The sequence below is a fragment of the Lathamus discolor genome, chromosome 1, assembly GCF_037157495.1.
Source record: "Lathamus discolor isolate bLatDis1 chromosome 1, bLatDis1.hap1, whole genome shotgun sequence".
NCBI lineage: Eukaryota > Metazoa > Chordata > Aves > Psittaciformes > Psittacidae > Lathamus > Lathamus discolor.
The window spans coordinates 163,562,211-163,588,797 of record NC_088884.1 but is presented as its reverse complement, the minus strand read 5'-3'; the positions used below and the strand labels follow the sequence as shown (position 1 = coordinate 163,588,797).

Below are 26,587 nucleotides of genomic sequence, written 5' to 3'. Positions count from 1 at the left end.
CTCCATCTTATTATGTGCATTATCAAAGCCTTTTCGTTAGGCTGTTAACCCCACTGAGGTAACCCTAGAGAGCAGCACTGCTGGTGCTATTCATGTCACCTTAAAGAGGTTGAAAGCTGAATATGAAAGGAAGGTGGGAGCACGGGATGTGACATTCCTCCAGTTCTGTTTCTGAGCCTTCCTCGCCTGGCAGGAGCTAAGGGTACCCCAACACCTTCCTTGGCTGTAGCAAAGTGCCATCCATCATTTAACTCTGCAAGAAAACAAATGCTTCTTGAACCACACTAAACACTGAATGGCAAGTAAAATGAAAGCTTAATTGAAACTGGTATTAAGATTCGTGCTAATGGAGACCACCTGCTTTATGGGTAACAGAGCCAATAAAAATAGAAGGATGGGGGAAAGAGTGTCAGGAGAAGAAATTCAATCCAAAGCTGCTTTAATGAAGGAGATCTCCTTTGAAAAATGAGAACTTGGGAAGATGTCACTATCTGCACACCGCTGGACACATGAACCATGTAACATTAAGATAATGATGCTAAGGAGTAAGAGCTTTGAGGACTGTGAAGTCTTTTCAGGAATGGAATTCTTGGCACTTTAGAAAATATTGGCTACTATTTCCCACTTAAAAAGCCCCGCTCAGCATAAGAGAAAATGAACCTGCTTTAATCAGCCAGACAGCTATTCCTTAGAAGAACCTAGCTTATAATTCATCTCCACTTTGAAATCCAGCTGACACCAGCAGCATATGGCTCCACGTGAACGTTGCCTACATACTAACACAGGGAATATCTACTGGCTTAAGGAAAAGACACATTTACAATGTCACTGCCAGCTCTGCAAAGCCAAATAGATGCAAAGAGAATCTGCTCTCTTACATTCCTATGCAGACGTTCAGCATACCATTGTAAACCACTGGGAACAGCAATACAGGTCAAAGGAGCCCATTAGAGGAAATACTACAGTCCCAGAGCAAACTCAAAATGAGAGGCAGAGGAGAAGTCTTTTGATGCATGGGAATAAACAGAGCTTAGGCTGTTCCCTTAATCTAACAACTAAGGAAGGAAGAAAAGGTCTTAAAACTGCATCAAAATTAGTAGTCACAGGCATAATATACAGAGCACTCAAAGCCAAGAAAGTGTCATTGCTGGAAGCTTGATCCAGAGCCGAATCGTACTCCTACATCTATTTGAAATCTTATTAAATCACAGCAGTGCAGCTCTTAACTGAAGCACTAAAATGCACATTTCAGCTTCCCAACTTGGATGGAGTCATCCTGGCAATGTCTGTTGCCAGAACAACAGGAACATAAGGCAGTGACAGGAGGGACCCAAAGGCAGGTAGCTTGTTATAGAGTACATCATCCAAGAGGTCTGCATCCAGTGCTTCACGTTTCATTCCTTACACATGGCACTGCGCGCACACACAGGATAGTGATGGTCACCCGGAGCAGCTCCTAAAGCACGGGAGGCTGAGTTAAGGACGGAACAATTGAGGTTCTCCTCAGTTTCCAGGTCACCCGTTTGGTATGGTTTCTGCGCTTGAACTTCTGGCAGCTCCTTGGAAGCAGCGATCAAGTTAAGGGAGATGGATTGCTTCCACCTTTCACTTCACCATTCACAGTTTCAGCAGAGGAACTAGGCAGCAATTCAACACTTGGGGTGGGATCATAAATATTTCCCTATGGCAGCAGACAGTGTATTTTGAAACACTGAGAGTAATGATGATAAGACATGTAGATGCCCCATCCCTGGCAGTGTTCAAGGCCAGGTTGGACACAGGGGCTTGGAGCAAGCTGCTCCAGTGGAAGGGGTCCCTGCCCATGGCAAGGGTTGGAACTTGAGGAGCTTTAAGGTCCCTTCTGACACAAACCAATCTATAATTCTTTGATCTGATTCTATGAATTAAACTATCTACAGTGCCTTAACATTCTGTGTAGAAGCGAATTAAGCTTTAGAAGAGACTATACAGACCCACAGTCCTGAAATAAGTCGACTGGAGGAACCCAAGAAATAGCTTCAGCAGCCCATGCAAAACTTTGGGAAACTACAAACTCTAGACAGCAGAGGCAATTTTAGCTGGTTTTCTACTACAGCATTTATGAAATCAGAGTGGAAGGAAACAATTTAAGTGACTTGGAAATTTTCCACTGATTATCAGACACTCACATCCTCCAACAGTGTAAGCTGTCTAATGGTGCTGCGCTGCTCCACCAAGCAGCATGTGCAACGATGCTACGTAGTCATGGTGATGATACAAGGGCCTATAGGGACAGGACAAGCAGGAATGGCTTAAATGGAAAGAAGGCAGATTGAGATGAGCTCTTAGGCAGAAGCTCTTCCTTGTGAGGGTGCTGAGGTGCTGGCACAGGGTGCCCAGAGAAGCTGTGGCTGCCTCATCCCTGGCAGTGCTCAAGGCCAGGTTGGACACAGGGGCTTGGAGCAAGCTGCTCCAGTGGAAGGGGTCCCTGCTTGTGGCAAGGGTTGGAGCTGGATAAGCTTTAAGGTCCCTTCCAATACAAACCAGTCTGGGATTCTATGATGAATTGTCAGGCAAGCAATATGTAGTGACTATTGGATGAGATTTTACAAATGGTGTCTTTTGTATGCAAGAGGCTCAAAAATCCATTTGCTTCTTTTTGTTCCTTGAAGCATTTGGCTCATAATTAAGGTTTAAGCACATTGAAGTTAAAATACTTCAACCAACGTGAGGGAAAGAGCGGAGGCAACTGACAGTTAATGATACAATTACAAACTGTGTTTTTCCCTTAATCAACTCCTAGGCTACTTCCAGACACTCAGAAAGAAGAGATCAATGCAAAAAGACTTCCCAGTGAGGGCTCTGGATCTGGGAGAAAGATCTAAAATCAAATGGGACAGAATGTTAATGCAAAGAACAGTTTGGGAATGAAACGAGACAAGAACACAGGTTTATATTCAGTGAGTGGTAGAAAACACCATCAGCAGTAAGCTGTGATGGAGCAGAAAGCTTACAGGCATTAGAAGGGGTTGAAGCTTGCTTTATCAGCAACTCTGATTTTCACCCTGTGCATTCAGGAGAGGGACTCACCCATTGGAAGCAGCCCCAGGTAAATACATGCCACTTTAAATGTTATTAAGAACCGCTGACATGTGCGCCACTATTAAAGAGAGGTTCAAATTCTCACCATTAACTACTTGTCAGCTCCAGAAGTGATGTTTCACCTCTGGGTGAGCTGATTTGTGTGGATTGAAATCCATGGAAATGAATCCTCTGGAAGTTTCTGCATTTAATTTCCTTGCTCTTGGCGTAATATTGTAGAGCTGGTTATTTGTATTCCATAGCTCCTTTGTAATCCAAGATATATGATGAAAGAATTACAGAGCAAACTTCCGAGGAAGATTAAGAAAACAGAAGAAAATAGTGGGGGAAAAGATAATACTAGATTTGCATGACTACAGAAAAAACATCAACCATAACAGCATCCACTAATGTCCTTTTCTAATGGGTGCACTCACAGCTGGGTAGCAGATGAGGAATACTTAGGGCAGCTCTTTCCAAGGAAAAGAGACATAAGTGAAGAGCTGGAGTTTGCACGATGCTTATAAAGCTTCTGTGGCTGTTCCAGACCAAGTCTGGCAGCAGGGAGGAGCTGCAAAGCAGAGAATGGAGATACTCAACAAGACCTTACCTGGATTTTCACGAGAGCTTGGCAAGCAAAGGTTGGAAGGGAACTCCGCAACGCAGCTTTCAGCCCTTGAATCCACTCAGCCAGGAGGTGTTAGGAAGCCGACCGCTGTGTTTAAAGGCTTGCTGCATTTTGCAGCTTCAGTTCTTTTACAAAATCATCATTTCAAGTGATTAAAGGCGGCAGGGAAAGACATCTTAAACCAGTGCACTTAACAACACCCCAACTGAAGTGGTTTTGAAGAGAGGTGGAGCAAGAGGTGGGGGGGGGAAAGCCAGCATTCAGCATTGGCAGGGACACAGCTATCTCTAACACAAAAGAGCATTTATACTCTCCAAGTCCACACTTTAACAGGCAAGAAGAGAGGGAAAGAGACAGATTTCCATCAAGGACTTGAGAATTAAGTTCCTAATGCTTAAAATTACACAGTGTAGATCCAGTGCTCTGCAGTAAAGCCTGTTCATTTCTGAAGTTCTCTGTTGCAAGGTTTTGTGTAGAAACAAATCCTTCTGTTTAGCTACACCTACTGTACTTAAACTGAAAATAAGCCAAGATAAGAGTGTGTAGGTACAATGACTGCTTATTATACTATTCAAACAAAGAAACCCCCAAACTACCCATTGGACACGCATAGGAACAGCCCAAGCACATGCATAAGCTACAAGGTGACGCACACACAGACACAGAGAGTATTTTCCAACAGTCTGGCAGTAGCAGAGTTTCACTGACTTCATCCTAGTTCTTATATTAAAACCACCCCTGTTTTCCAAAGGGAACTTGAAACATGTTGTGCAGCTGCAAAAAGTTTGATGGTGTAATTGCAGTGGGCAAACCTGGAGGAGATGGCGTCTGAGATAAGAAAAGCAGTTTGCACCCTGGCCACAGCGTAACACAGGGCTTTAGTTAATGCCTCAGCTTGCCTGAGGGACTAAACCAAACTGAACTGGAACTTCGGTGCACAGAAATAAGTGACAGTAACTTAGAAGAGGGGCCACAGAGATGCTGCGAGGGCTGGAGCAGCTCTGCTCTGGAGCCAGGCTGAGAGAGCTGGGCTGGGGCAGCCTGGACAAGAGAAGGCTCCTGAAGGGGAGACCTGAGAGCAGCTCCAGTGCCTAAAGGGGCTGCAGGGAACCTGGAGAGGGGCTTGGGACAAGGGCCTGTAGGGACAGGCCAAGGGGAATGGCTTGAACCTGCCCGAGGGGAGACTGAGCTGAGCTCTTAGGCAGAAGCTCTTCCCTGGGAGGGTGCTGAGGCGCTGGCACAGGGTGCCCAGAGAAGCTGTGGCTGCCCCATCCCTGGCAGTGCTCAAGGCCAGGTTGGACACAGGGGCTTGGAGCAAGCTGCTCCAGTGGAAGGGGTCCCTGCCCGTGGCAGGGGTTGGAGCTGGAGGAGCTTTAAGGTCCCTTCCAACCCAAACCAGGCTGGGATTCTGTGAGTATGGAAAAGTTCTGAGTAAAAACTATTCCTAAGAAGAAAAGAGTGGTTTTGCTGGTGTGAGATGAGTGCTGAAGGAGCAGCCATAGGAAGCAGTGAGGTCAAGAAGGAAGAAGTCACTTTATGGCTTTCTTTTAAATCTCGTGGTGACCCCCAGCCAAGGACTGATTGCTGGGAAGTCTTTTTCCCCAAAAAATCCATACCACGATTTATCTTCTATTTTATCTCATTGAAGATAAACTTCTACAGAGAGCCAAGACTTTACAAGAAAGGAAGAAAAAGTAGGGAAAGCAAATCGGAAGGAGGTACAGCAAGGACAGGCAGGGACACAGACTGCAATTAAGGGCAATTGAGGGCAGCTCAATCCACCACAGAAGATTGCACAAGACCTGAAAGGACACAGTGAGTCCTGGAGACAAATCATACCTTTTTATTGACTTTTCTCCAGTCCTTCCTCTCTGCAACCATTACTTTTCGTAATCCATCTCCTGCTCATAAACTGCTTTGAAAAACTGATAAGGATGGTGAGGAGGGAGAAGAAGCTGGAGTAAAGCAGAACGCCGGGGTGGTGTGAGAAGGGTAGTGTCAAACTGTATTCTCCAGCCTCTTGGCATAAAGCTTTCATGTGGCATCAATTCTGATAGTGCTGTTACACCCAGTGGTGAATGGACTCAACAGTACGGTGTGATACCAGCCAAAAGCAAATCAGCAGTGGCAGTGCCACACCTGGAGTACTGGGTACAGTTCTGCGCTCCCCAGTACAAGAGATACATGGACAGGGAGAGCTTCCAACAGAGGGCCACAGAGATAATTCAGGGGTTGGAGCATCTCTGCTATAAGGAAAGGCTGAGAGAGCTGGGACTGTTCAGCCTGGAGCAGAGGTGGCTCAGCACAGGTCTCAATGTATATAAACCCCAGAAGTGAGGCGTTTCAGGCTCTTTCCAGGGGAGCCCAGTGAGAGGACAAGGGGTGTCGGGCACAAACTGAGCACAACAGGGGGTCTCTTTGATTGTAAGAACATCTGTACAATGACCGGTTCCATATGTGCCTATCGGTGACAAGCATCTCAATGAAGATGACCCTGCTCATTCCAAAGAGGTTGGACTAGATGATCTTTGGAGGTCCCTTCCAACCCAAACTATTCTATGATTCCATGAGGAAACACTAGTTTTACTACAAGCATGATCAAACACTGGCGCAGGTTGTCCAGGGAGGTTGTGGAGCCTCCATCCTTGGAAATACTCAAAAGCTGCATGTTCATGGCTCTTGGCAACTTGCTTTAGGTGGCCCTGTTTGAGCAGGAGTTTGAATCAGATGACCTCCAGAGGTCCCTTCCAATCTCAGCCACGTTGGGATGCTGTGAAGGCGATGATGCTGTTTGTCAAATTAAGGAATGCGAAGTCATAGAACCACAGAAGAGTTTGGGTTGGAAGGGCCCTTCAAAGCTCATCTAGTCCAACCCCCTGCCATGAGCAGGGAAACCTTCGATCAGGTCAGAACCACTGGTTTTATCTAACACTCAAACACTGCTGGGTTGCTGTGAGAAAGAAGGGATGAATGCTGTGTTGAGTGATGATGGTACATCCAGCGAAAGGAGGTACAAGTGGGCTTCCTGGAGAAGGATAAAGCCATAGCAAAGTAACAACTGTTACTGCAAACAGGAGAAAGGACTCAGACAACACCAATGAGTATTTGTAGACAGATGACAGAAAAACAGAGCGAGGAAACAAGCTTCTTAGCTATGAAATGAAAAGCAAGCTACTAGAAATCATAAGGACCACATATTCCTGGATGCTGTAGCACTGCCAGGCTTCTTCACTAAAAGGGTCTCAACCTGTAAGAGCTGATGCTACTTTAGGCTGTGTTTTGGCAAGTAACAAGGGCATTAAGAAGAGCTGGTGCTACAAAATTACCTCGGATTGAGCGCACACAGGCACATTCATTAAATTAAGGATCAAATGAGGTAAGTGTTGTAAGAGAATCAAAGTTCACTCTTTAACTATGAGAAATTAAGTAAGACAGTAAAATCAAGTGGACTGAGGAGATAAGGAATAGGAAAGCAGCCATCTAAGTACTTCTCTCAGGTCAAAGATGCAAAACTATTTGAAAGCTGTATCCTCAGAACTAACCTTAAAAAGGACATCAGGAACAATTGAAGAGTCTGCTTATTATGGAGAGGAACGGACTCATTAGCAATGCCTTAGAATCCAGCAAGTAGTACAGAGAGAAAATAAGAACTGCCAAATGTCAGGCTGTGCTAGACCCCAGCAAAGGATAAACAAAATAGCGTGAGATGTTTCAGCCACACAAGTAAAGGAGACCAGGAAGGGAAGGGGAAGAGGGCATGCTCTGAGGATAGGCAGGAGATTAAAACCACTCAGCTGCATCCCTAAAGCTAATTTAGAGCTTTCATTAAGGACAAGGACACTGAACACAGGTGCAAGGGAAAGTGCTGAATGGGAAGGAGGTTATAAGATACACAACCAAGGTGGAGACAGAACTTAGATGTTTCTATGTGTTTGAAATCAGTGAAAGCAGAAAGCGAGCATCCCAGCACTCTAAATGGCACGTGAAATAACACCTCTGATAGCAAGACAGTTAAAGGAATCTACCAGCTGAGCATGGCCCTATGGAACACTTAAAGTTTGTATTTAGAGCAGGAAGGAGAATCTAGATATCCATGCTTCCAAGACCTCAACATTATGTAAAGCTTCAGGACAAGTTTTGAGTAAAAGAACTGAAATAGTAAATGAAAGACCAAAACCATCAAGCAACAGAGCTGACAACAGTGATCTGCACCATACCAGCCCAGTGTTTTCTGTCTGTAATAAGAATTGTATAGACCTAAGCAGTACAGCTGAGCTACTCAAATTTCATTATAAATATCCATATATTGGGAATTCCTGGGCAACATGAAGGTGGTGAAGATTATTTCAAAAATCATAGGACTTAAAGAGGATAGAAGTTAGTTCAAGGATAGCATTTGGACAGTCTTTTGCTGATCTATCCATTAACTACACAGACACAGAAAAAAAGCGTGCTAACATCACAATCTGCTGATGAAGTTGAAGGGGTCCATCAATATGGACAAGAACCACAAGAAAGAACACAAGAAAGAGCACTGCTGATACTATCCAGGAACACCAGGGAGATAACATTTTTCAATTTACCTCTGCTCTGGAGCCAGGCTGAGAGAGCTGGGCTGGGGCAGCCTGGACAAGAGAAGGCTCCTGAAGGGGAGACCTGAGAGCAGCTCCAGTGCCTAAAGGGGCTGCAGGAAAGCTGGAGAGGGGCTTGGGACAAGGGCCTGTAGGGCCAGGCCAAGGGGAATGGCTTGAACCTGCCCGAGGGGAGACTGAGATGAGCTCTTAGGCAGAAGCTCTTCCCTGGGAGGGTGCCGAGGCACTGGCACAGGGTGCCCAGAGAAGCTGTGGCTGCCCCATCCCTGGCAGTGCTCAAGGCCAGGTTGGACACAGGGGCTTGGAGCAAGCTGCTCCAGTGGAAGGGGTCCCTGCCCGTGGCAGGGGTTGGAGCTGGGTGAGCTTTAAGGTCCCTTCCTACCCAAACCAGGCTGGGATTCTGTGATGCTATTAGTGACTGAGAAGAACGTTCGCTACCGAGACTGGGAGCTCATCATCTGGAAACAGAGGACGTGAAAGAACAAGGTGTATTAGTGCATATGAAAATGAATAAGGACTATCAAATACTGCAGCCATGAGAATGAGCAAACCAAAATAGCTCTAGTACAATACAAAACAGATCTAGTAAGGTCTACAAAAACCCAGAGATACCACTGTGCAAAGCAGCAGCAAGACCTGATCTACATGGCCTTATACACGGCTGACCAAAACTATACAAGAGAGATTAATATAAGTGACAGTAGTGGAAACTACTGTCAAACAAAATGAGAAATTTGTTTCTCATTTGGAAACAAATGAGGTAACTGAACCTGAATATCCTGTTTCACCGGATGAGATGAAGAGGGTTTGTCTTGCTCAAGCCAACAAACACTAAAGGCTGAGAGAGGATACGACCTGTCCAAATTCATCCAGGGAAGCAAACAAGACGATGGAGAGAACATTTAAGCTCAATGACAACACTGACATAGGAAAAGCTAGCAGAAATTCATTCTAAGTACAGGTGGGGTGGAGGCTGCAGTAAACACAGGAGAGATTAAGGGACTTAAGGGACAGGAGACAGCACTGCTCTTAAACATCTACAAAGTCCGAACACACGGTTCTTCCTCAAGAAATGGCAAATAGATAAATCAGGGGAAGGTACAGTACAGCACTGCTTACGGAAAGTAAATTATCAGCCAACAGAACCTCTAAGTTACATAAAATATGGCTTTTTTCTGACCCCTGTGATTACCAATTTGATAACAGAGAAGCCTGACTATTTAAATAAACCAGTAAGTGAATCACAGCGCCCAGCTTTTACACAGAATGTTAACTTCCTCTGTTGGAGGCAGTACTTAAATGAAAATGATGAGGCATAGTACTCACTGCTTGAGTATCCAGTGACATAAAGGTTTTCACCTTGCAGTTCTTCAGTACCTGAAGGGGGCCTATAGGGATGCTGGGGAGGGACTCTTCATCAGGGACTGTAGTGACAGGACAAGGGGTAACGGGTTCAAACTGAAACAGGGGAAGTTTAGATTGGATCTAAGGAGGAAGTTCTTTACTGTAAGGGTGGTGAGGCACTGGGATGGGTTGCCCAGGGAGGTTGTGAGTGCTCCATCCCTGGCGGTGTTCAAGGCCAGGTAGGACAGAGCCTTGGGTGGGATGGTTTAGTGTGAGGTGTCCCTGGCCATGGCAGGGGGGTTGGAACTGGATGATCTTGAGGTCCTTTCCAACCCTAACTGTTCTATGATTCTCACAAACATACATAAAAATGAGGATTTGACAATGAACCAAGACTTTACCAGGGTGCAAGTAAAAACTCTCCAGCTGGAAAATAATTACCCATATTATCAGTGATATTCCAAAGTACCAAAATGCTGCCCTAAGTCAGCTTATCGAATGGACCAAGCAACAAGACAAAGTTTGTCAGTACTTAAACCCCCCTGTCTTTACCACAGCGTGATGCAGCACAAGTATCCCTAAGAGTTTCCTAAAAGTTCAGGAAATACCTTGAAAAATACCACTACAGAGTAAAGATCTTCTTTCCAGGAGGACCTCATTTCCTTGCTCAATATTACGATGTGCATTATCCTTGTTGGAAGTGACCCCTATGGTGAGATCGTGGGACTGACAGGCCTGAAATATCAAGGAAATTACTGTGAAGATATCATCTTTCATAGAATAACTGGCTGAATAAGGGTGAAGTTGGAAGAATGTGGTCCCCACTTTTGACTAGCCTACTTAAAAAGGAAGAATCCAAATACACAGAGTCTCACTGGAGTCTCTGTTCCAGACCAAGAAGTACTTTTGCCTTTCAAAGGGCCCCTGTATCACTGAGTACACTATGGGTTCACACTTGAGTTTAGCCCAGAGCAAGAAGGTGGCTGAGGTTTCTCTGAATTATTAGCTGCTGCAGTGGTTGCAGAGTCTCTGTGATTGCACTGTGTGATCTATGAGTGTTTTCATGATCCACCAAGCTTCATCAGCACTAGCCTTATCATCACAGTCAGTCTGACACCACAGGCAATGCGTGTGTTAAAGGACTGCAGTGAATTAAGGGAAAGAATGAGCTTCATCTCATTCTTGCAGGTACCACAAGTCTTGGGCAGCGCAAGGAAAGAAGGGATGGCCCTTAAGCTGTGACTTTTGAGAACAAGATGTTAAAAAGAGACACTAAGAACATTTCCTCTGTTTTCTCATTCCAGGACTGGGTTTTGGCTGTACGACTCTGTTTTCTTCAACATCAGTATCTACACGTCTAAAGTCAGAGACCTTGTTAGAACACAGCCCTGTTAATAAGTGAGCATCCCGCTTTATTTCACAGCACATTTTTAGATCCACTGGTGTTGCGGTTTAACCCCAGTTGGCAACCAAGCCCCATGCAGCCTCTCACTCATTCCCCCGCGGTGGGATGAGGAGAAAATGGAAAGATAAAAGTGAGAAAACTTTTGGGTTGAGATAAAGACAATTTAACAGGTAAAGCAAAAGCCGTGCACAAGCAAAGCAAAACAAGGAGCTCATTCAGCACTTCCCATCACAGGCAGGTGTTTAGGCATCCCCAGGACAGCAGGAATCCATCACAGGTAACAGTCACTTGCAAAGACAAACGCAATCACTCCAAATCATAGAATCACAGAACAGTTAAGGTTGGAAAGGACCTCAAGATCATCCAGTTCCAACCCCCATACCATGGGCAGCGACACCTCACATTAAAACATCTCACTCAAGGCTTCATCCAACCTGGCCTTGAACACCGCCAGGGATGGAACATTCACAACCTCCCTGGGCAACCCATTCCAGTGCCTCACCACCCTCACAGGAAAGAATTTCCTCCTTAGATCCAATCTAAACTTCCCCTGTTTCAGTTTGAACCCGTTACCCCTTGTCCCACCACGACAGTCCCTGGTGAAGAGTCCCTCTCCAGCATCCCTATAACCTTCAGGTACTGGAAGGCTGCTCTGAGGTCTCCACGCAGCCTTCTCTTCTCCAGGCTGAACAGCCCCAACTTCCTCAGCCTGTCTTCATACGGGAGGTGCTCCAGCCCCTGATCATCCTCGTGGCCTCCTCTGGACTTGTTCCAACAGTTCCATGTCCTTTTTATGTTGAGGACACCAGAACTGCACACAATACTCCAAGTGAGGTCAAATATCCCCCCTTCCTCCTTCTTCCTCCAGCTTTATAGGCTGAGCATGATGCCATCTGGTTTAGAATATCCCTTGTGTCACAGCTGTGTCCCTCCCCAACTCCTTATGCCTCCCCCAGCCTCCTCACTGGTGGGGTGAGGAGCAGAAAAGGCCTTGACCCTGTGTAAGCACTGCTCAGCAATATCAAAAACATCCCTGCGTTATCAACACTGTTCCCAGCACAAATCCACAACACAGCCCCATAACCAGCTACTGGGAAGAAAACTAACACCCCCCCCAGTGAAACACAGCCCAGCTGGGCTGAGGCAACATCAGAAGGCGACGCAACATTAGATGAGAACACAACGTCAGAGGATGACACAACATTTTGCCCTTAATTGGGAACATCAACCCCTCTGTCTGCTGCAGGACTGTACTGAGAGCTTGGACCACAAAGAAGAATGCAAACTGCCCTGAGGGAAACCAGAAAGTACTTCCAAGTGATGATACACAAGGTAGCAGCTCCTACCTGGATTTTTATCGGCCAGGTGAAATTGCTGACGTAGACGAAGAAAGTGATGTTCGGATTGTTGCGGAAATCAAACTTCTCATTGGAGAAGCTGTCCTTGTATTCCTTTATATTGGTTCTTGAAACAACTGGCATCTCCTCCCCAGCCTGTGTGCCAGCTGTTTTAAATGACAGAAAGCAAGAAAAGTTGTTTCAATGCATATTTTAAATTACAAGCAAAAAGGCAAATCATCCCAGATTCTAATGCTATAAAATCAATTATTCATCTGAACGTGACTATTCTAAACTACTGTCATAGAAATAGTTAGGGTTGGAAAGGACCTTAAGATCATCCAGTTCCAACCCCCCTGCCATGGGCAGGGACACCTCACACTAAACCATCCCACCCAAGGCTTCATCCAACCTGGCCTTGAACACTGCCAGGGATGGAGCACTCACAACCTCCCTGGACAACCCATTCCAGTGCCTCATCACCCTCACAGGAAAGAATTTCCTCCTTAGATCCAATCTAAACTTCCCCTGCTTCAGTTTGAACCCGTTACCCCTTGTCCTGTCACTACAGTCCCTGACAAAGAGTCCCTCCCCAGCATCCCTATAGGCCCCCTTCAGATACTGGAAAGCTGCTATGAGGTCTCCACAATCGACACTGCATATGCCAACCTACTGCATTACTAAAAATCAAATTGGCACCTTTGATGTTTCCAAAATACACTATTAAGATGGAAAACATAGTTCTTTTTAACAGTCTGCCTCCAGCTCCAACATTTAAGAACTAAGCAACAAGTTCATAGGTTAAAAACCAAACCTGTTTCCCCTATTAAATCTGTGTTTCTCAGAAACTGATAACTGAAACAAGCTACCAAGCAACTAGGATCATGCTCATTTTACCTGCAAAACTCGTTGACCAAGTGATGTTGAGGTTGAAGTTTTTAGATGCATTGATAAACATGTCCAGGTCTCTGTTTTGCTAGGGAGGGAAGAAAAAGAAACCCCATTTTTAGGGTAACCAATTTTAGTGTTTCCTCACGAATCTTCAGTGAAAAATAAAATAATCTTGGAATTTGTTACTGACGTGAAGACCGCAAGCAAAAAGCTATTTACATTTCCTGAAAGCAGTATTCTCCTCCCCAAGGAAAGCATAATAAAGGATAGAACAAGTCACGTGTACAGAATATGAATTGAGACACAACGTATGGGGTGAATAAGCAAAACTGGAGTAGCTCAGAGGTTTTAAAACTGTGAAGAATCAATTGTGGTTCCTTATGAAATTCTACTGTGAAGATTTGAATCTGTATGGCCAAAGCAAGGTCGAAAGGTTCTTGCTTTGTGGAACTGGACACACATGCACATCACCAGACTGAAGCTGAAGACTCGCAGAGCTGTAACGATTCATCACCTCCATGGCCAAGAGAGGACAAAAATACACCCAAAGGATGAAGTTTAAAGGGAAAGGAGAGAATTTACCTCTTCAGGTGTTGCTACAAAGTTGATTGCTGTGTAATAGCGATCGTCCTCTTGAGAAAGGCTGAAGGTGAACTGATAGTCAATGAGGAGAGTATCTGTAAGGAATGCATGGAGAGAATTATCCCGTGTCTTGGAATAAACCAAAGTACACTGCATCATGCAATGCAAGGCATGATGCTGCTGAAGTGCTTCATGCACTGAGAGCACAACCAGGAGTCACTGCACTGCTGCAAATGACTCCAACACAAAAGGGACAAAGATTTAAGTTAAGCCTAGAGAGGAGAAAGAGGCAACTTACATTTTCCAAGCAAAAGCCTCCAGCGTTAACCTAAATGAACATTCACACCAATACACTGTAAAAAGCATAAGCATGCCAAGACATTTACTATTTCCTTACTACAATACCTCTATGTTCTAAGGGAATACTAGAACAATGAAATAGATGTGTAATCCCTGCTTGGAGGGGACAAAGTTCCACACATTAGATGTCTCTATACATCACTGGACTTCACAGAGGGGATTTCTACAGAGCAGCAGCTTGATAATGGACCAAGCTACCATCCTGCTCCAAATCACATCATCCTCACGCATGCCAGGACCACTTTCTGGTCTATGCCCTCCTATACTCATGTCTACCTCAGGCTGGGGTACCACCTCTCTGTCAACCAACAGTGCACAGCTAGTCTGGGGATACATCCACCAGTCTCAGCATCCTGCTGTTAAAACACACTTGTAGGATTGTACGTATTCCCAAAGCCTTGCAGAGACTCCAAGCAACAATACATATGAAGATATACACTAGGTGTTATTTTTCTCTTATTGCCTCCTGGAGACCCTTTGTTGGATAGACACAAGCTGGATGACCTCCTGACACACACCACCTTCTACTTAAAACATCTATGAACATTAATGAATTTTCAAGGAAGAAAACCAAGTGAGGTTATAACACAAGGCTGTTCCTTAAGAGTTGTTATGCTCTGCCTGTTTCCCCCTTTTTGCCCACTTTATCCCCACTGACAGTAATGAATTTGGTCATGGACAGAGTCTTGGGTGCCATGGTTTAGTGTGAGGCATCCCTGCCCATGGCAGGGGCTTGGAACTGGATGATCTTAGAGTCCTTCCCAACCCAAACTATTGTATGATTCTATGGTTCCTCCAACGAGGCTGTTGTGAGAAGCCATCAAAGCACTCTTTGGCTGTCGAAGGGGAATTCGAACCTGCTAAAGAAAGCATGAGGATAATTTGCGTTGCACAAACCCACTATTTGAGACTTGCTTCTTTAAGTCATTTAAGATCTGTGCATGCCAGTGAGCTGATTGCTAATATTTGCAAATAGAAGCTGGAGAGTTTCCATTTAGTAATCTGAATCTTGGCAAAGGATCTTCTGTAGTTGCACAAGAATCCAACTGTTCATTTCAGAGGAAACGTGGCAAGTTTGAAACCTTACCCACGCTAACACGGACCAGGATGTTAAGCAACACCATTTTGCACTTACAGAAGTTCTGAAGACGTGCTTTGGGTTGGAGTTCTTAGCTATGTATTTTAGTGTTATTCTCCAGAAGACCAGCTTTTATTTCAAAGCCATGTGAAAAACATTCACAAGTTTGTTCTGACAGATCCAATCATCACACAAACCTTATCAAGAGAAGTATTTTCAGTCTCTTTAAACAATACTTCTGTGAAAACGGAAGGATTTTAAACCAGTTTTCAATCCTCCCCTTAATCCCCTGTATTTTAAATAGGTGCTGAGGCAACCAAAACTAGTTTCAAATAAGATATTTTAAACTTCAAACACATTTTATATCTGAGAAATAAAATCCCAAGAGTACTCACAGTAACACGTTCCTTTCAGTGGATTTCCCTGATATCTGTTTTCAACTTCACACCTAAAAAGAACAAGTATTTTTAATAAATGGATTTTTTCACTCTATTTCTATCTATTCCCAGCCACTACAAACCAGAAAACACCACCCAGGCATATAACAGTATGCAATTAAAAGCAATAGATGTATTTCTGAGCTGTACTGAACTGCTCCAGTTCACGGCCACGACCATGGTCCGGACCAGAAATTCCATGGTCAAAACTAGTTATGCAGCAAGAACTGGATGTAAAATCCTGGCTATTAACCTTTGCATCACTTGGAATGTATGTATGACATGGTGTAGTGTGTGGTGTCCCTGCCCATGCAGGGGGGTTGGAACTAGATGATCTTAAGGTCCTTTCCAACCTAACCCATTCTATGATTCCATGATTAACTCTTCACAATGCACAGAAGTGGATTAAGACACTCAAAACCTAAAGTCTCCATTTACATTTACGGCTATTCCAGGATCTAGTCTTATAAATGCTTACTCATGTGAACAAGCCTTTAAAAATAAAACTGGCAATGAAATTATTTGGAATGAAATTATTTCCACTAACATTACACTAAAAGCATCCCTGTTCTGTTACAGGGAACCCTCCAGCACATTTGCTGTTCTCAAACTGCTCCATTAAAATGCTGGAACGTCAAATTCTTATTTCAGGTATATCCACGCTCCCCCAGAACAGCATCAGAGTGCACAGACCATAAAAATCTAACAATTAGAGGGATAAAGTGAAGTGGAGCGAGGCCAGAGGAGTCCACGGAGATGCTGCGAGGGCTGGAGCAGCTCTGCTCTGGAGCCAGGCTGAGAGAGCTGGGCTGGGGCAGCCTGGACAAGAGAAGGCTCCTGAAGGGGAGACCTGAGAGCAGCTCCAGTGCCTAAAGGGGCTGCAGGAAACCTGGAGAGGGGCTTGGGACAAGGGCCTGTAGGGCCAGGCCAAGGGGAATGGCTTGAACCTGCCCGAGGGGAGACTGAGCTGAGCTCTTAGGCAGAAGCTCTTCCCTGTGAGGGTGCTGAGGCGCTGGCACAGGGTGCCCAGAGAAGCTGTGGCTGCCCCATCCCTGGCAGTGCTCAAGGCCAGGTTGGACACAGGGGCTTGGAGCAAGCTGCTGCAGTGGAAGGGGTCCGTGCCCGTGGCAGGGGTTAGAGCTGGATGAGCTTTAAGGTCCTTTCCAAACCAAGCCAGTCTATCATTCTATGTATAGTTTGTAGGGCTGGTGGCATTATTTGTTCACCCCATCCCTTCTGTATGACATTCCTGGTTGAAATGTTCTTAAAAATGGAAATCTTCAGGAAATCATTTAGTTCATGTCATGCCCCCGGGGGAAGCACGGCCGGCTGCACCATCAATGGAGTTAGTCAACTGTCAGCAGGAAGAGAGCAGCAGATACATCACAAATACAGTGATTAAAAAATGCAGGGGTTCTATGCCAGTATGTGCACAGCCTTTTGATTTCAAATAACAAAGTGAAATGAACTCACAGTTGACACTCATCTCCTTTTATTCCCTTTGTGGTGCAGAAACATTTCCCTGTATTTGTGTTGCAGACGGACGCGTGGCCATTGCACTTGCAAGCTGTTGAGCAGAGGGAGAAAAAGATGCAACGTTGAATGAAGCAAAAGACACTGATTCCATAGCAATTAAGTCCTTTAGTTGCCAAACTGAGAGACATCAACAACTGAAGTGGATATGAAAACCTATTTGGTGCTATTTGGTTTCTTTGTGATGCAGAAGGCAGCTAGAAATAGAACTGTGCGTCAACCGTGCAGAGTGAGTGCGGGCTCCAGGACTGATGTTTTACATGAAATCACAATCACACTGTGGGTTTTAGCCTCAAAATTTACTTAACTTCCTCTCTTGTTGTTAGATAGTGCAAAGTTCTGTTACAGTTCTGGTGTCCTCAACATAAAAAGGACATGGAACTGCTGAAACAAGTCCAGAGGAGGCCACGAGGATGATCAGGGGCTGGAGCACCTCCCGTATGAAGACAGGCTGAGGAAGTTGGGGCTGTTCAGCCTGGAGAAGAGAAGGCTGCGTGGAGACCTCATAGCAGCCTTCCAGTATCTGAAGAGGGCCTATAGGGATGCTGGGGAGGGACTCTTCATCAGGGACTGTAGTGACAGGACAAGGGGTAACGGGTTCAAACTGAAACAGGGGAAGTTTAGATTGGATCTAAGGAGGAAATTCTTTCCTGTGAGGGTGGTGAGGCACTGGAATGGGTTGCCCAGGGAGGTTGTGAGTGCTCCATCCCTGGAGGTGTTCAAGGCCTGGTTGAACATAGCCTTGGGTGACATGGTTTAGCATGAGGTGTCCCTGCCCATGGCAGGGGGTTGGAACTGGATGATCTTAAGGACTTTTCCAACCCTAACTAGTCTATGGTTCTATGGCTCTATAACCAGAAAGAAAAAGCCAATATTTGAATAGTTTGGGGCTTGGTAACACGTTTCAGTCAAACTCAAAGCTCTTGAGAGGAGACTATTTTTGCAAATCAAGCAGAGCTCGTGGTGTTTTTAGGGATTTTTCCAGAGACAAATAGGCCTTTTAGAAAATAATGGCATTATCAACAATGTCAATGTATCTGCACTATAAAGTGGATGGTGCTAAGAAACCACGCTCTAAGTGGTCTGAGGCATACGCCCAATGCGTCTGAGCTTTAGCCTGGTCTCACGAACTCAACGTCACTCATTTGTGGAAGAAGCAAAGTAGCCCACTCCTAGACTACATCAGGTTTGTGCCCTGCCCAAAACAGACCAGCTCATATGCTCTGAGCCTGCTTGAGATGCAAACCAAGGTATGACAGTGGGATGTAAGGGAGGTGTCCTTCAAAAGAACACTCTCGATTAACATCAAGCTGCTAACATTGATACACTTTAAGCCTTTTAGTCATAAAGAAGTAGAGGAAGTACATGCAAAACCACCCCAAAACCAAACCAACAACCAACATCAAAACCAACACAAGCAGTTGTCTTTGATATAATGTTCACTGTAACTACAAGAACGGATATAACAACTTTTCCCAGAAGGTAGATGACTTTTAGAAGCTGTTCTATCAAGGAACTGGAAGATGCTTTCATCTGAGCTCCACATGGGAGAGCGTACAATATAAGAAGGGAAAAAATACATAAAGAGAAGATCCTTCATTTGGTGCCCCTGAGCTTGCTGCAAATAGTATGCTTCAAAGGCTGCCAAACCTCCTTGTTATGAAGACATATGCCTTCTCATTACGAAGACACGAGCCACTCAATGTACCAGCAGATTCTTAGACATGAAGTACCCATCCTGAATATCCTTGCCAACCTTGAAGCTTATTTTATGAACCTTTTTGATGTCTTCTTTATATTGGCATGTAATGGAAGCTCTGTTGTATCAGGGACACTTAATTGTGCTTCTCAGATGTGGATGAGTGGTTTCCTAGCAGCAACACGGAACAAAAGAGGAAGAAGCATAAAGGCCTATTGTGGGAACAAGTAGATTGAAGGGAGATTTGACAAAATAATTGTATTCTGTGAAGCAAACACAATTCTCATTAGTGGCACTTCAAAAAAAATAACCCTTCACACATTGAGGATGCTCTGTACTTCCTTACGCTCTGCAAAAGGTAAGCAAGGTGAAACCTGACCAATAGTCAACATTACCATACAGAACAACTGGGAGAAATCTTGAATTTCATGTTGTTTAGACGCAGATCACAGCATCTCGAGCACTAACATTAATGCTTCTTCATCCTGTGATAACCACACGCTTATCAAGGAGAATGAACACTCCAAGATCTCTACTTAAAACAGAGCCTATTTATTCATGTATTTTCCTAAGAGCCCTGTAACTGGAGATCATTGACTAAAGGACTAGAATATGCCCAAAGAGAAATCTGCCCATGGCTTTTCAAACAACTGTGGAGTTTGGAGACAAACTATGGACAAGAGGTACTAGATACTGGAGTCTACAAATGAGTATTTCTCTCCAGAGTCTGATGCCAGAGCAGAAAGCCAAAATTACTGGAAACAGCTTTTTGACTGGCCTAGAAGGGTGCTGGAGAGGGACCTTCATCAGGGACTGCAGTGACAGGATGAGGGGTGATGGGCTCGAATTGAAAGAGGGGAAGTTCAGGTTAGATATAAGGAAGAAGCTTTTCCCTGTGAGGGTGCTGAGGCATTGGCAACAGGATGCCCTAGAGAAGCTGTGGCTGCCCCATCCCTGGCAGTGCTCAAGGCCAGGTTGGACACAGGCGCTTGGAGCAAGCTGCTCCAGTGGAAGGGGTCCCTGCCCGTGGCAGGGGTTGGAACTGGATGATCTTAAGGTCCTTTCCAACCCAAACCATTCTATGATCCTGTAACTGTGAAGCACGGTCTGACAATGAACCACCTCACAGTGAGTCTCTTTCTACCTTCTTCCCAAGCCATGGATCAAGACCTCACTCCAAGATGTTCACAGGGATCGCTGCTCCTCTTCCTGCAGTCATTATGATCTAGCTTCCTAAGAGCAACTACATCACCCACCTGACCAACCCTATTTGTCCACTCTAAGTGCTTTGACCATCCTCTAAGACCAACGTGGCAGCCGAGAGCAGGCAGGACCACAGCCCTATAGCTCATCACGGGCCACCAGCACACGCTCCACAGCGGCATTCAGTAGCGCTGCCGCCACAGCAATCTGATTTCAGGCATAATAGTGCCTTCCCTTCTCTTGCAAATGACTTCCTTATCTGCCCCTAACATATTTTCCTGTGAAACTTTAATCAGAAGAATTCTAAATCCTGAATGCAGAGAAAGCCCCTTGCAGCTATTTTTACATTTGATGTGCTGCATTTCCTGCTCTTCCCGATTAACACTCCTCTACGTTGGACACTACCTAAAAGCAACTGCTGAGGAGTGATTTACCTCCCGTTTAGTTATTATCTGCCCAGCTCTGCGAACACCAATGCCCATGATGATATGCAACCAATTCCTTCAGAGAAATAACTGCAGCTTATCAAAATGTTTTCAACACAAGGGATATGGCAGCATTCACCTGGTGGCACAGAGCAGAAGGAAAAAGCAACTTATTCCATCCACTCTTCTTATTCCTCCCCTGGCTTCTGAAGCCCAGGACCGCTACTTCCAGCTCTGCATGGCCTAACATGTTGGAAGGGTGGCTGCTATCCCAGCAGTGTCACTCAGGCTCCTCATGGAATGGGGAATACCAAACACTAACACTCTTCCCAGCGCTGGAAATGGATGCCATTCTGAGGATATTATTCTTGAGGATGGGGTTTTGGAGGATTTTTAGGGCTGACCTACAAGAGAGCAGTTCAGCTGAGGACCTGGGAGTGTTGGTGGATGACAACAACTATGAGCAGCAGTGTGCCCTTGAGCCAGGAGAGACAAGAGTATCCTGGGGTGCACTGGGAGGAGTGTGGCAGTAGGTCAAGGGAGGTGATTCCTCCCCCTCTACTTGATCCAGCTGAGGCCACATCTGGAATTCTGTGTCCCCGTCTGGGCTCCTCAGTACAAGAAATACAAGGAGTTACTAGAGAGGGTCCAGCGGAGGCCACAAAGATGAGCAAGGGTCTGGATCATCTTTATCATAATAAAGGAGAGATTGTGGGAGCTGGATCTGTTTAGTCTAGAGAAGAGCAGACTGAGAGGGCATCTCATTAATACAGATCAATATCTCAAGGGTGTGTACCAGGAGGATGGTGACCGGCTCTCTTCAGCAGCGCCCAGTGACAGGATGAGGAGCAATGGCCATAAAACACAAGAAGTTTCATCTCAACAGGAGGAAGAACTCTATATTGAGGGTGACAGAGCCCTGGCACAGGCTGCCCAGGGGGGTTATGGAGTCTCCCTAACTGGAGACATTCAAACCCCACCATGGACACATTCTATGTAAGCTGCTTCAGGTGGCTTTGCCTTGGCAGAGAGGTCCCTTCCAACCCTAATGATGCTGTCATTCTGTGACATTTATGGTCCCCATGCTGCTCGGGCCACTGGGCTGATGTTACAGATCTACACCTCAACGTACAAGGACTCACAAAAGGCACCCAGCGTACAAACACACGGATGCTTGTGCATCAGGGTGGAGGGTACCAACAACCATCTCCAGCACAGATGTGACCGTGGGCTCTAAAAACAGTGCAACACACAACATTGGACACAGAATACATTAAAAAAGTGGAATCAGCACATTATTAATGGGAAAGGAAGGAGGGACCCATGGCTTAGAGGAGGGAAAAAGCTGGAGTTGGCTCTGTTGCCCATCACCCATTCCTTATGTGAGGAATTGTCCTTTGGAAACCTTCTCATCAAGGAAAATATGCAGCAGTGGCTCTGGCTGCATCAGACAGATGGCTTCCTTTTGCTTTCCCTCTTCCAACCCACCTCAGTCTTTTTGCCCAGCTTCCTGTGTTCCTCACTCTTTCACCTTCACAGTAAATACCGTTAAATCACAGCAAATTAAAACCCCGGGCCCAAAGCACTTGAGAGCACAGCACTTCTGACATGAGCTACTGGTTTCATCAGATAATGAATGAATGCTGTTCCACAGTCTCTCAACACATTCTCTAATTTCTTTTTCAGGCATCTGGATGACTTTAGTCTATCATTCATTATCTCTACAATAAACTGGTTTTGGACAATCCTCATGCGAAAGAGTCCAAAGGAACTTACTCTCAATTTCCATACACATAGAAAAGCAACAAACATCAAAAGGCACGTTGCGATCCAGTGATTAAACCTGAATGCTCTGACTAGAATTGTGTCTCTTCTCAGGCCAACTCAGCCTCAATTTATTCACTCCTGCACTTCACATTATCTTCACACAAAATGAGTTTACATATATCAGCGGTATTTAATCTTGCAGATAATGCTCTGGAATAAAGTGTCAGAGATGCACCTTCTCCTCTGCAGCTGTGCTGTTGTGCTGCCTGCTGTAATTTCATATCCCAGCTACTGCAACACCCTTTTCTCTAAGCAAAGCACCTCATCCCTGCTGTGATCTTTTCACACCCCCCTCCTCAAATGCATCCACATGAAGGTTCTTCATTGCCTCATTTGCCACCAACATGCTCTTGCTTTAGGAAAAAGGATGTTCATGCTCCAGCTACTGACTCATCTTCATCCAAAAGGTCAACGGAATTTCATGTATCTCCAAGTATTTTCTACTGGATTGTCTCCACACTTGGAAGGAGCAACTCAAAAGTCTTCAATGTCCCCTCGTTAATCGTGTTCCCTTATTTCTTCTGGGATGCCTAGAAAACATCCACACTCTTTTATGTGGAAGTACTGATATTACTCTGACAGTGAAAGATGTTATTTTGGTTCTGCCTTTCCCATCATTGTATCTAGCCAAGGAGGAGGAGGTTGACGGTTATGTGGTGAGGAAACAGCAGAGCTGCTTTTTGGATGTCTCCAGAATGTGAGATTGAACTGATTCTGGAGACTCTACTCAAGCAGCACTGATTTACAGCGATGTCCTGGACTAAACGAGGTCTTTAACAAGGGCATGCAAGGATAGAACAAGGGGGAATGGCTTTAACCTTGTCAAAGGAGAGATCAAGATGAGCTCTTAGGCAGAAGCTCTTCCCTGGGAGGGTGCTGAGGTGCTGGCACAGGGTGCCCAGAGAAGCTGTGGCTGCCCCATCCCTGGCAGTGCTCAAGGCCAGGTTGGACACAGGGGCTTGGAGCAAGCTGCTCCAGCGGAAGGGGTCCCTGCCTGTGGCAGGGGTTGGAGCTGGATGAGCTTTAAGCTCCCTTCAACTCAAACCAGGCTGGGAGTCTGTGAATTATATCACTCCACCTAACTACAGTCCATTAAAGCTCTTCAGAGTAAGAAGCACCTTCCCATACATCTGTATATCACCTGTCACAGCCGGATTCTGGTTTACAACTCTTCTCCCCATGCCACAACTACAAAATTCCCAGTAATTCAGAATAACGTTGCAAGGTTCAAGGGCAAGACTCCCAATCCCTCATGTTCATCTCTCAGTATTTACCTGTATTGCTCCCTCAAGAGAGACCTTTTCCCTGCTTCTTAACACAACCACAAAAAGTTCTTCGTGCCAAAGAGCCCCACAGCACTTGACAAACTCAAAATGCAATTTTAACAAGGGTTCACCTAATCCTCAACTGAAATCCAGCCAACTCCTCTGTGCAATATGGCAAGCCTTTTATGCAGAGACAATTACAGCAATAAGCACACAACACATTAACCAAATGTAATAGAAGGTGGAATTTAGATAAGCAGAAATTTGTTCAAGACATTGGGATTAACAGTGTTTCTTTTCAAAATGAGGCTGTCAACCACTAAAAATCACATGTTTTTCACTGTGGTCATCTCAAGTTTATGAAGGACAGTAAAAAACCATCTTTATCTCATGCAATGAAAGTCAAAGAAAATTTCATCAAGCAGTTTGCCTATCTTTCATTTGAAGAAATAAGGATTGTGCCTTGCTTGCAGGAAAGACATCACGCATTATCAGGGTATAATTTCGGTTAAGATAGCAGAGGAATGAGTAAAGAGAGGAAACACCAAAGACTTCAGCGTAGGAAGATTTAGAGCATCACTTACGCTGACATGTTCCTCCATTGGTAGGATCACCGTAGTAGCCTGAGATACAAGTTTCACAGTGTTTGCCAGTCGTCAGATTTTCACACTTCTCACAGATGCTTTCATTGACACACTTACTGTGCCCGTTACACTGGCAGGCTGCAGGAAAGAGGAAAGGATGAGTATCTGTGCTCAAATATAGTGCTTTATTTAGATCCTCAGAGCAATGTGTTCTGCAGAGCCTGAATGAAACCATGTCATGCACCTTCCAAAGCAGTTCTTGCAGTCTTGCTGGAGACCCATGAACTCAGAAAGGTGTGTGCTGGAAACATGGAATGTAAAGCAATACATGGAAAACCGAACTCCAAAACATTACGTGCATACTGGAAAGACACGATGGGAAGCAGCTGGTGGGATAGATTTACAGAGAGGAATGGGGAAGAAAGGGTTTAGCAGCAGTCCATGTAAATTCATTCCATACGTTTGGTGTCAAAAGTGTTACTTCCCTGAGCATTACTAACAGCTAAATCACCCTTCAGAGAGAGAATTGCCTTGTTTTCCAACAACCCTAAGCCAAATGAGCAAACTAAAGTTAAAACTCAGTAAAGGTTTGTAGGGAAAGGGAACATCTCACTGCAGTAATGCATAATAAGTCTTCGTTCAGCTCCCCTGCAGACACTTGCATAACTCCTTCCACCTCAAAATGAGTTATTTCTTCTTTGTCTTCCAAGCTCTTTTCGTCCCCCCATGAACAGGACGGAACACAGACAACACTACAGTCTGAAACAGTCTCTCCCCTCACATTTAATTGTTGCCACGGCTGAACTGTTTGAACAATTACACATTGCTCATTTACCTGGACACTGAATAAAGGACCAATTATAGTTGTTCTCCACAGGACACATGCTGACATTGAGGACGGGCTCCAAGCTATGCTTCCCTGTTGAGGATGGGGTTGGCATCTTCACCGGACCTCTGTAGGAGCCTTCGATGCACTTCCCTTTGCCTGTGTTGCTTGGATCCGTGCACCAACCGCAGCCAGGCTGCTCCAGACAGTGAGCACACGTGCAGTAACCTGAACAGTTTTCAGCTATAAAGACAAAATCAAACATCAAATTGTGGCATAAATCACTGCCCCAAAACACAGAAAAGAATGGAAACAGAAACCCTTTGATGTCCTTTCTGACCTTAAGCATTTATGTCACCCAATCTGTATACATTTATTCTGATAGTCACAGTAACACATATATCAGAATCATAAAATGGTTTGTGTTGGAAGGAGCATTGAAGACCATCCAGTTCCAATGTTCTAGTTGAACACTGCTAGGGATGGGGCAGCCACAGCTTCTCTGGGCACCCTGTGCCAGTGCCTCAGCACCCTCACAGGGAAGAACTTCTGCCTGAGATCTAATCCAAATCTCCCCTCTTGTCAGTTTAAGGCCATTCCCCCCTGCCTGAGCCTTACATGCCTGAATGAGTATATACAGATATACTCATAGAATAGTTAGGGTTGGAAAGGACCTCAAGATCATCCAGTTCCAACCCCCCTGCCACAGGCAGGGACACCTCACACTAAACCATCCCACCCAAGGCTTCATCCAACCTGGCCTTGAAAATTGATTGAATGAATATATATATATATATTCATACATATATATATATATATATATTCATATCAGCATATTTGTTGTGGTTGCCCCATCCCTGGCAGTGTTCATGGCCAGGTTGGACACAGGGTCTTGAAGCAACCTGCTCTAGTGGAAGGTGTCCCTGCCCATGGCAGAGGGTTGGAGCTGGATGCTATGAAACAACACGACACACACAAAGGTTTTTTCTAACCATTGCACACCACCCACTGAAACCAGAGGTTAATGCTCCCAGCTACAAAAGATCTCTGATGTACAACACATCAGATGATAAAATCAGCCATCTGGAAGCAAAGGCTAAAAACCAGTTTATTTACTCGCTTTGAGTCTCTTCTTACCATAGGCTTTAATATCCCATGCTACTATTGAAAGTATTTATTGAGCCAAAATGCATAGAATACGAATAGAGAATCAAATCTGTCTTAGGATGCCCAGAGTGCCACATGCAGATCCCTGGGCTCAGCAATCAGCTATATCAGGGAAAAGCCATCCCCACCCTTTCACCATTCCCTTCTCAAATGGGATTGTATTTCAGCGGTGACAAACTCTTTCTATATAGAAAAGTTTCTCTATTCCTTTCCCCATCCCATCTTAGAAAAGATATTTTAGATTCTTGGTGTTCCATCTTGATGTTTCATAGAACCATAGAATAGTTTGGGTTGGAAAGGACCTTAAGATCATCCAGTTCCAACCCCCTGACATGGACAGGGAC

At 45.0% G+C, this 26,587-nt stretch overlaps 1 protein-coding gene across 1 annotated transcript in view; it reads right to left on the bottom strand.

Annotated features, from left to right (window-relative positions):
- ATRN (attractin) overlaps positions 1-26,587 on the bottom strand; it is a 181,212-nt gene that overhangs the window by 65,890 nt on the left and 88,735 nt on the right. Inside the window, 7 exon segments of the mRNA XM_065662241.1 lie at positions 12,376-12,533; positions 13,264-13,342; positions 13,840-13,934; positions 15,673-15,725; positions 17,188-17,281; positions 24,251-24,388; positions 25,086-25,319. Of these exon segments, the coding sequence (XP_065518313.1) occupies positions 12,376-12,533; positions 13,264-13,342; positions 13,840-13,934; positions 15,673-15,725; positions 17,188-17,281; positions 24,251-24,388; positions 25,086-25,319 (851 nt within the window).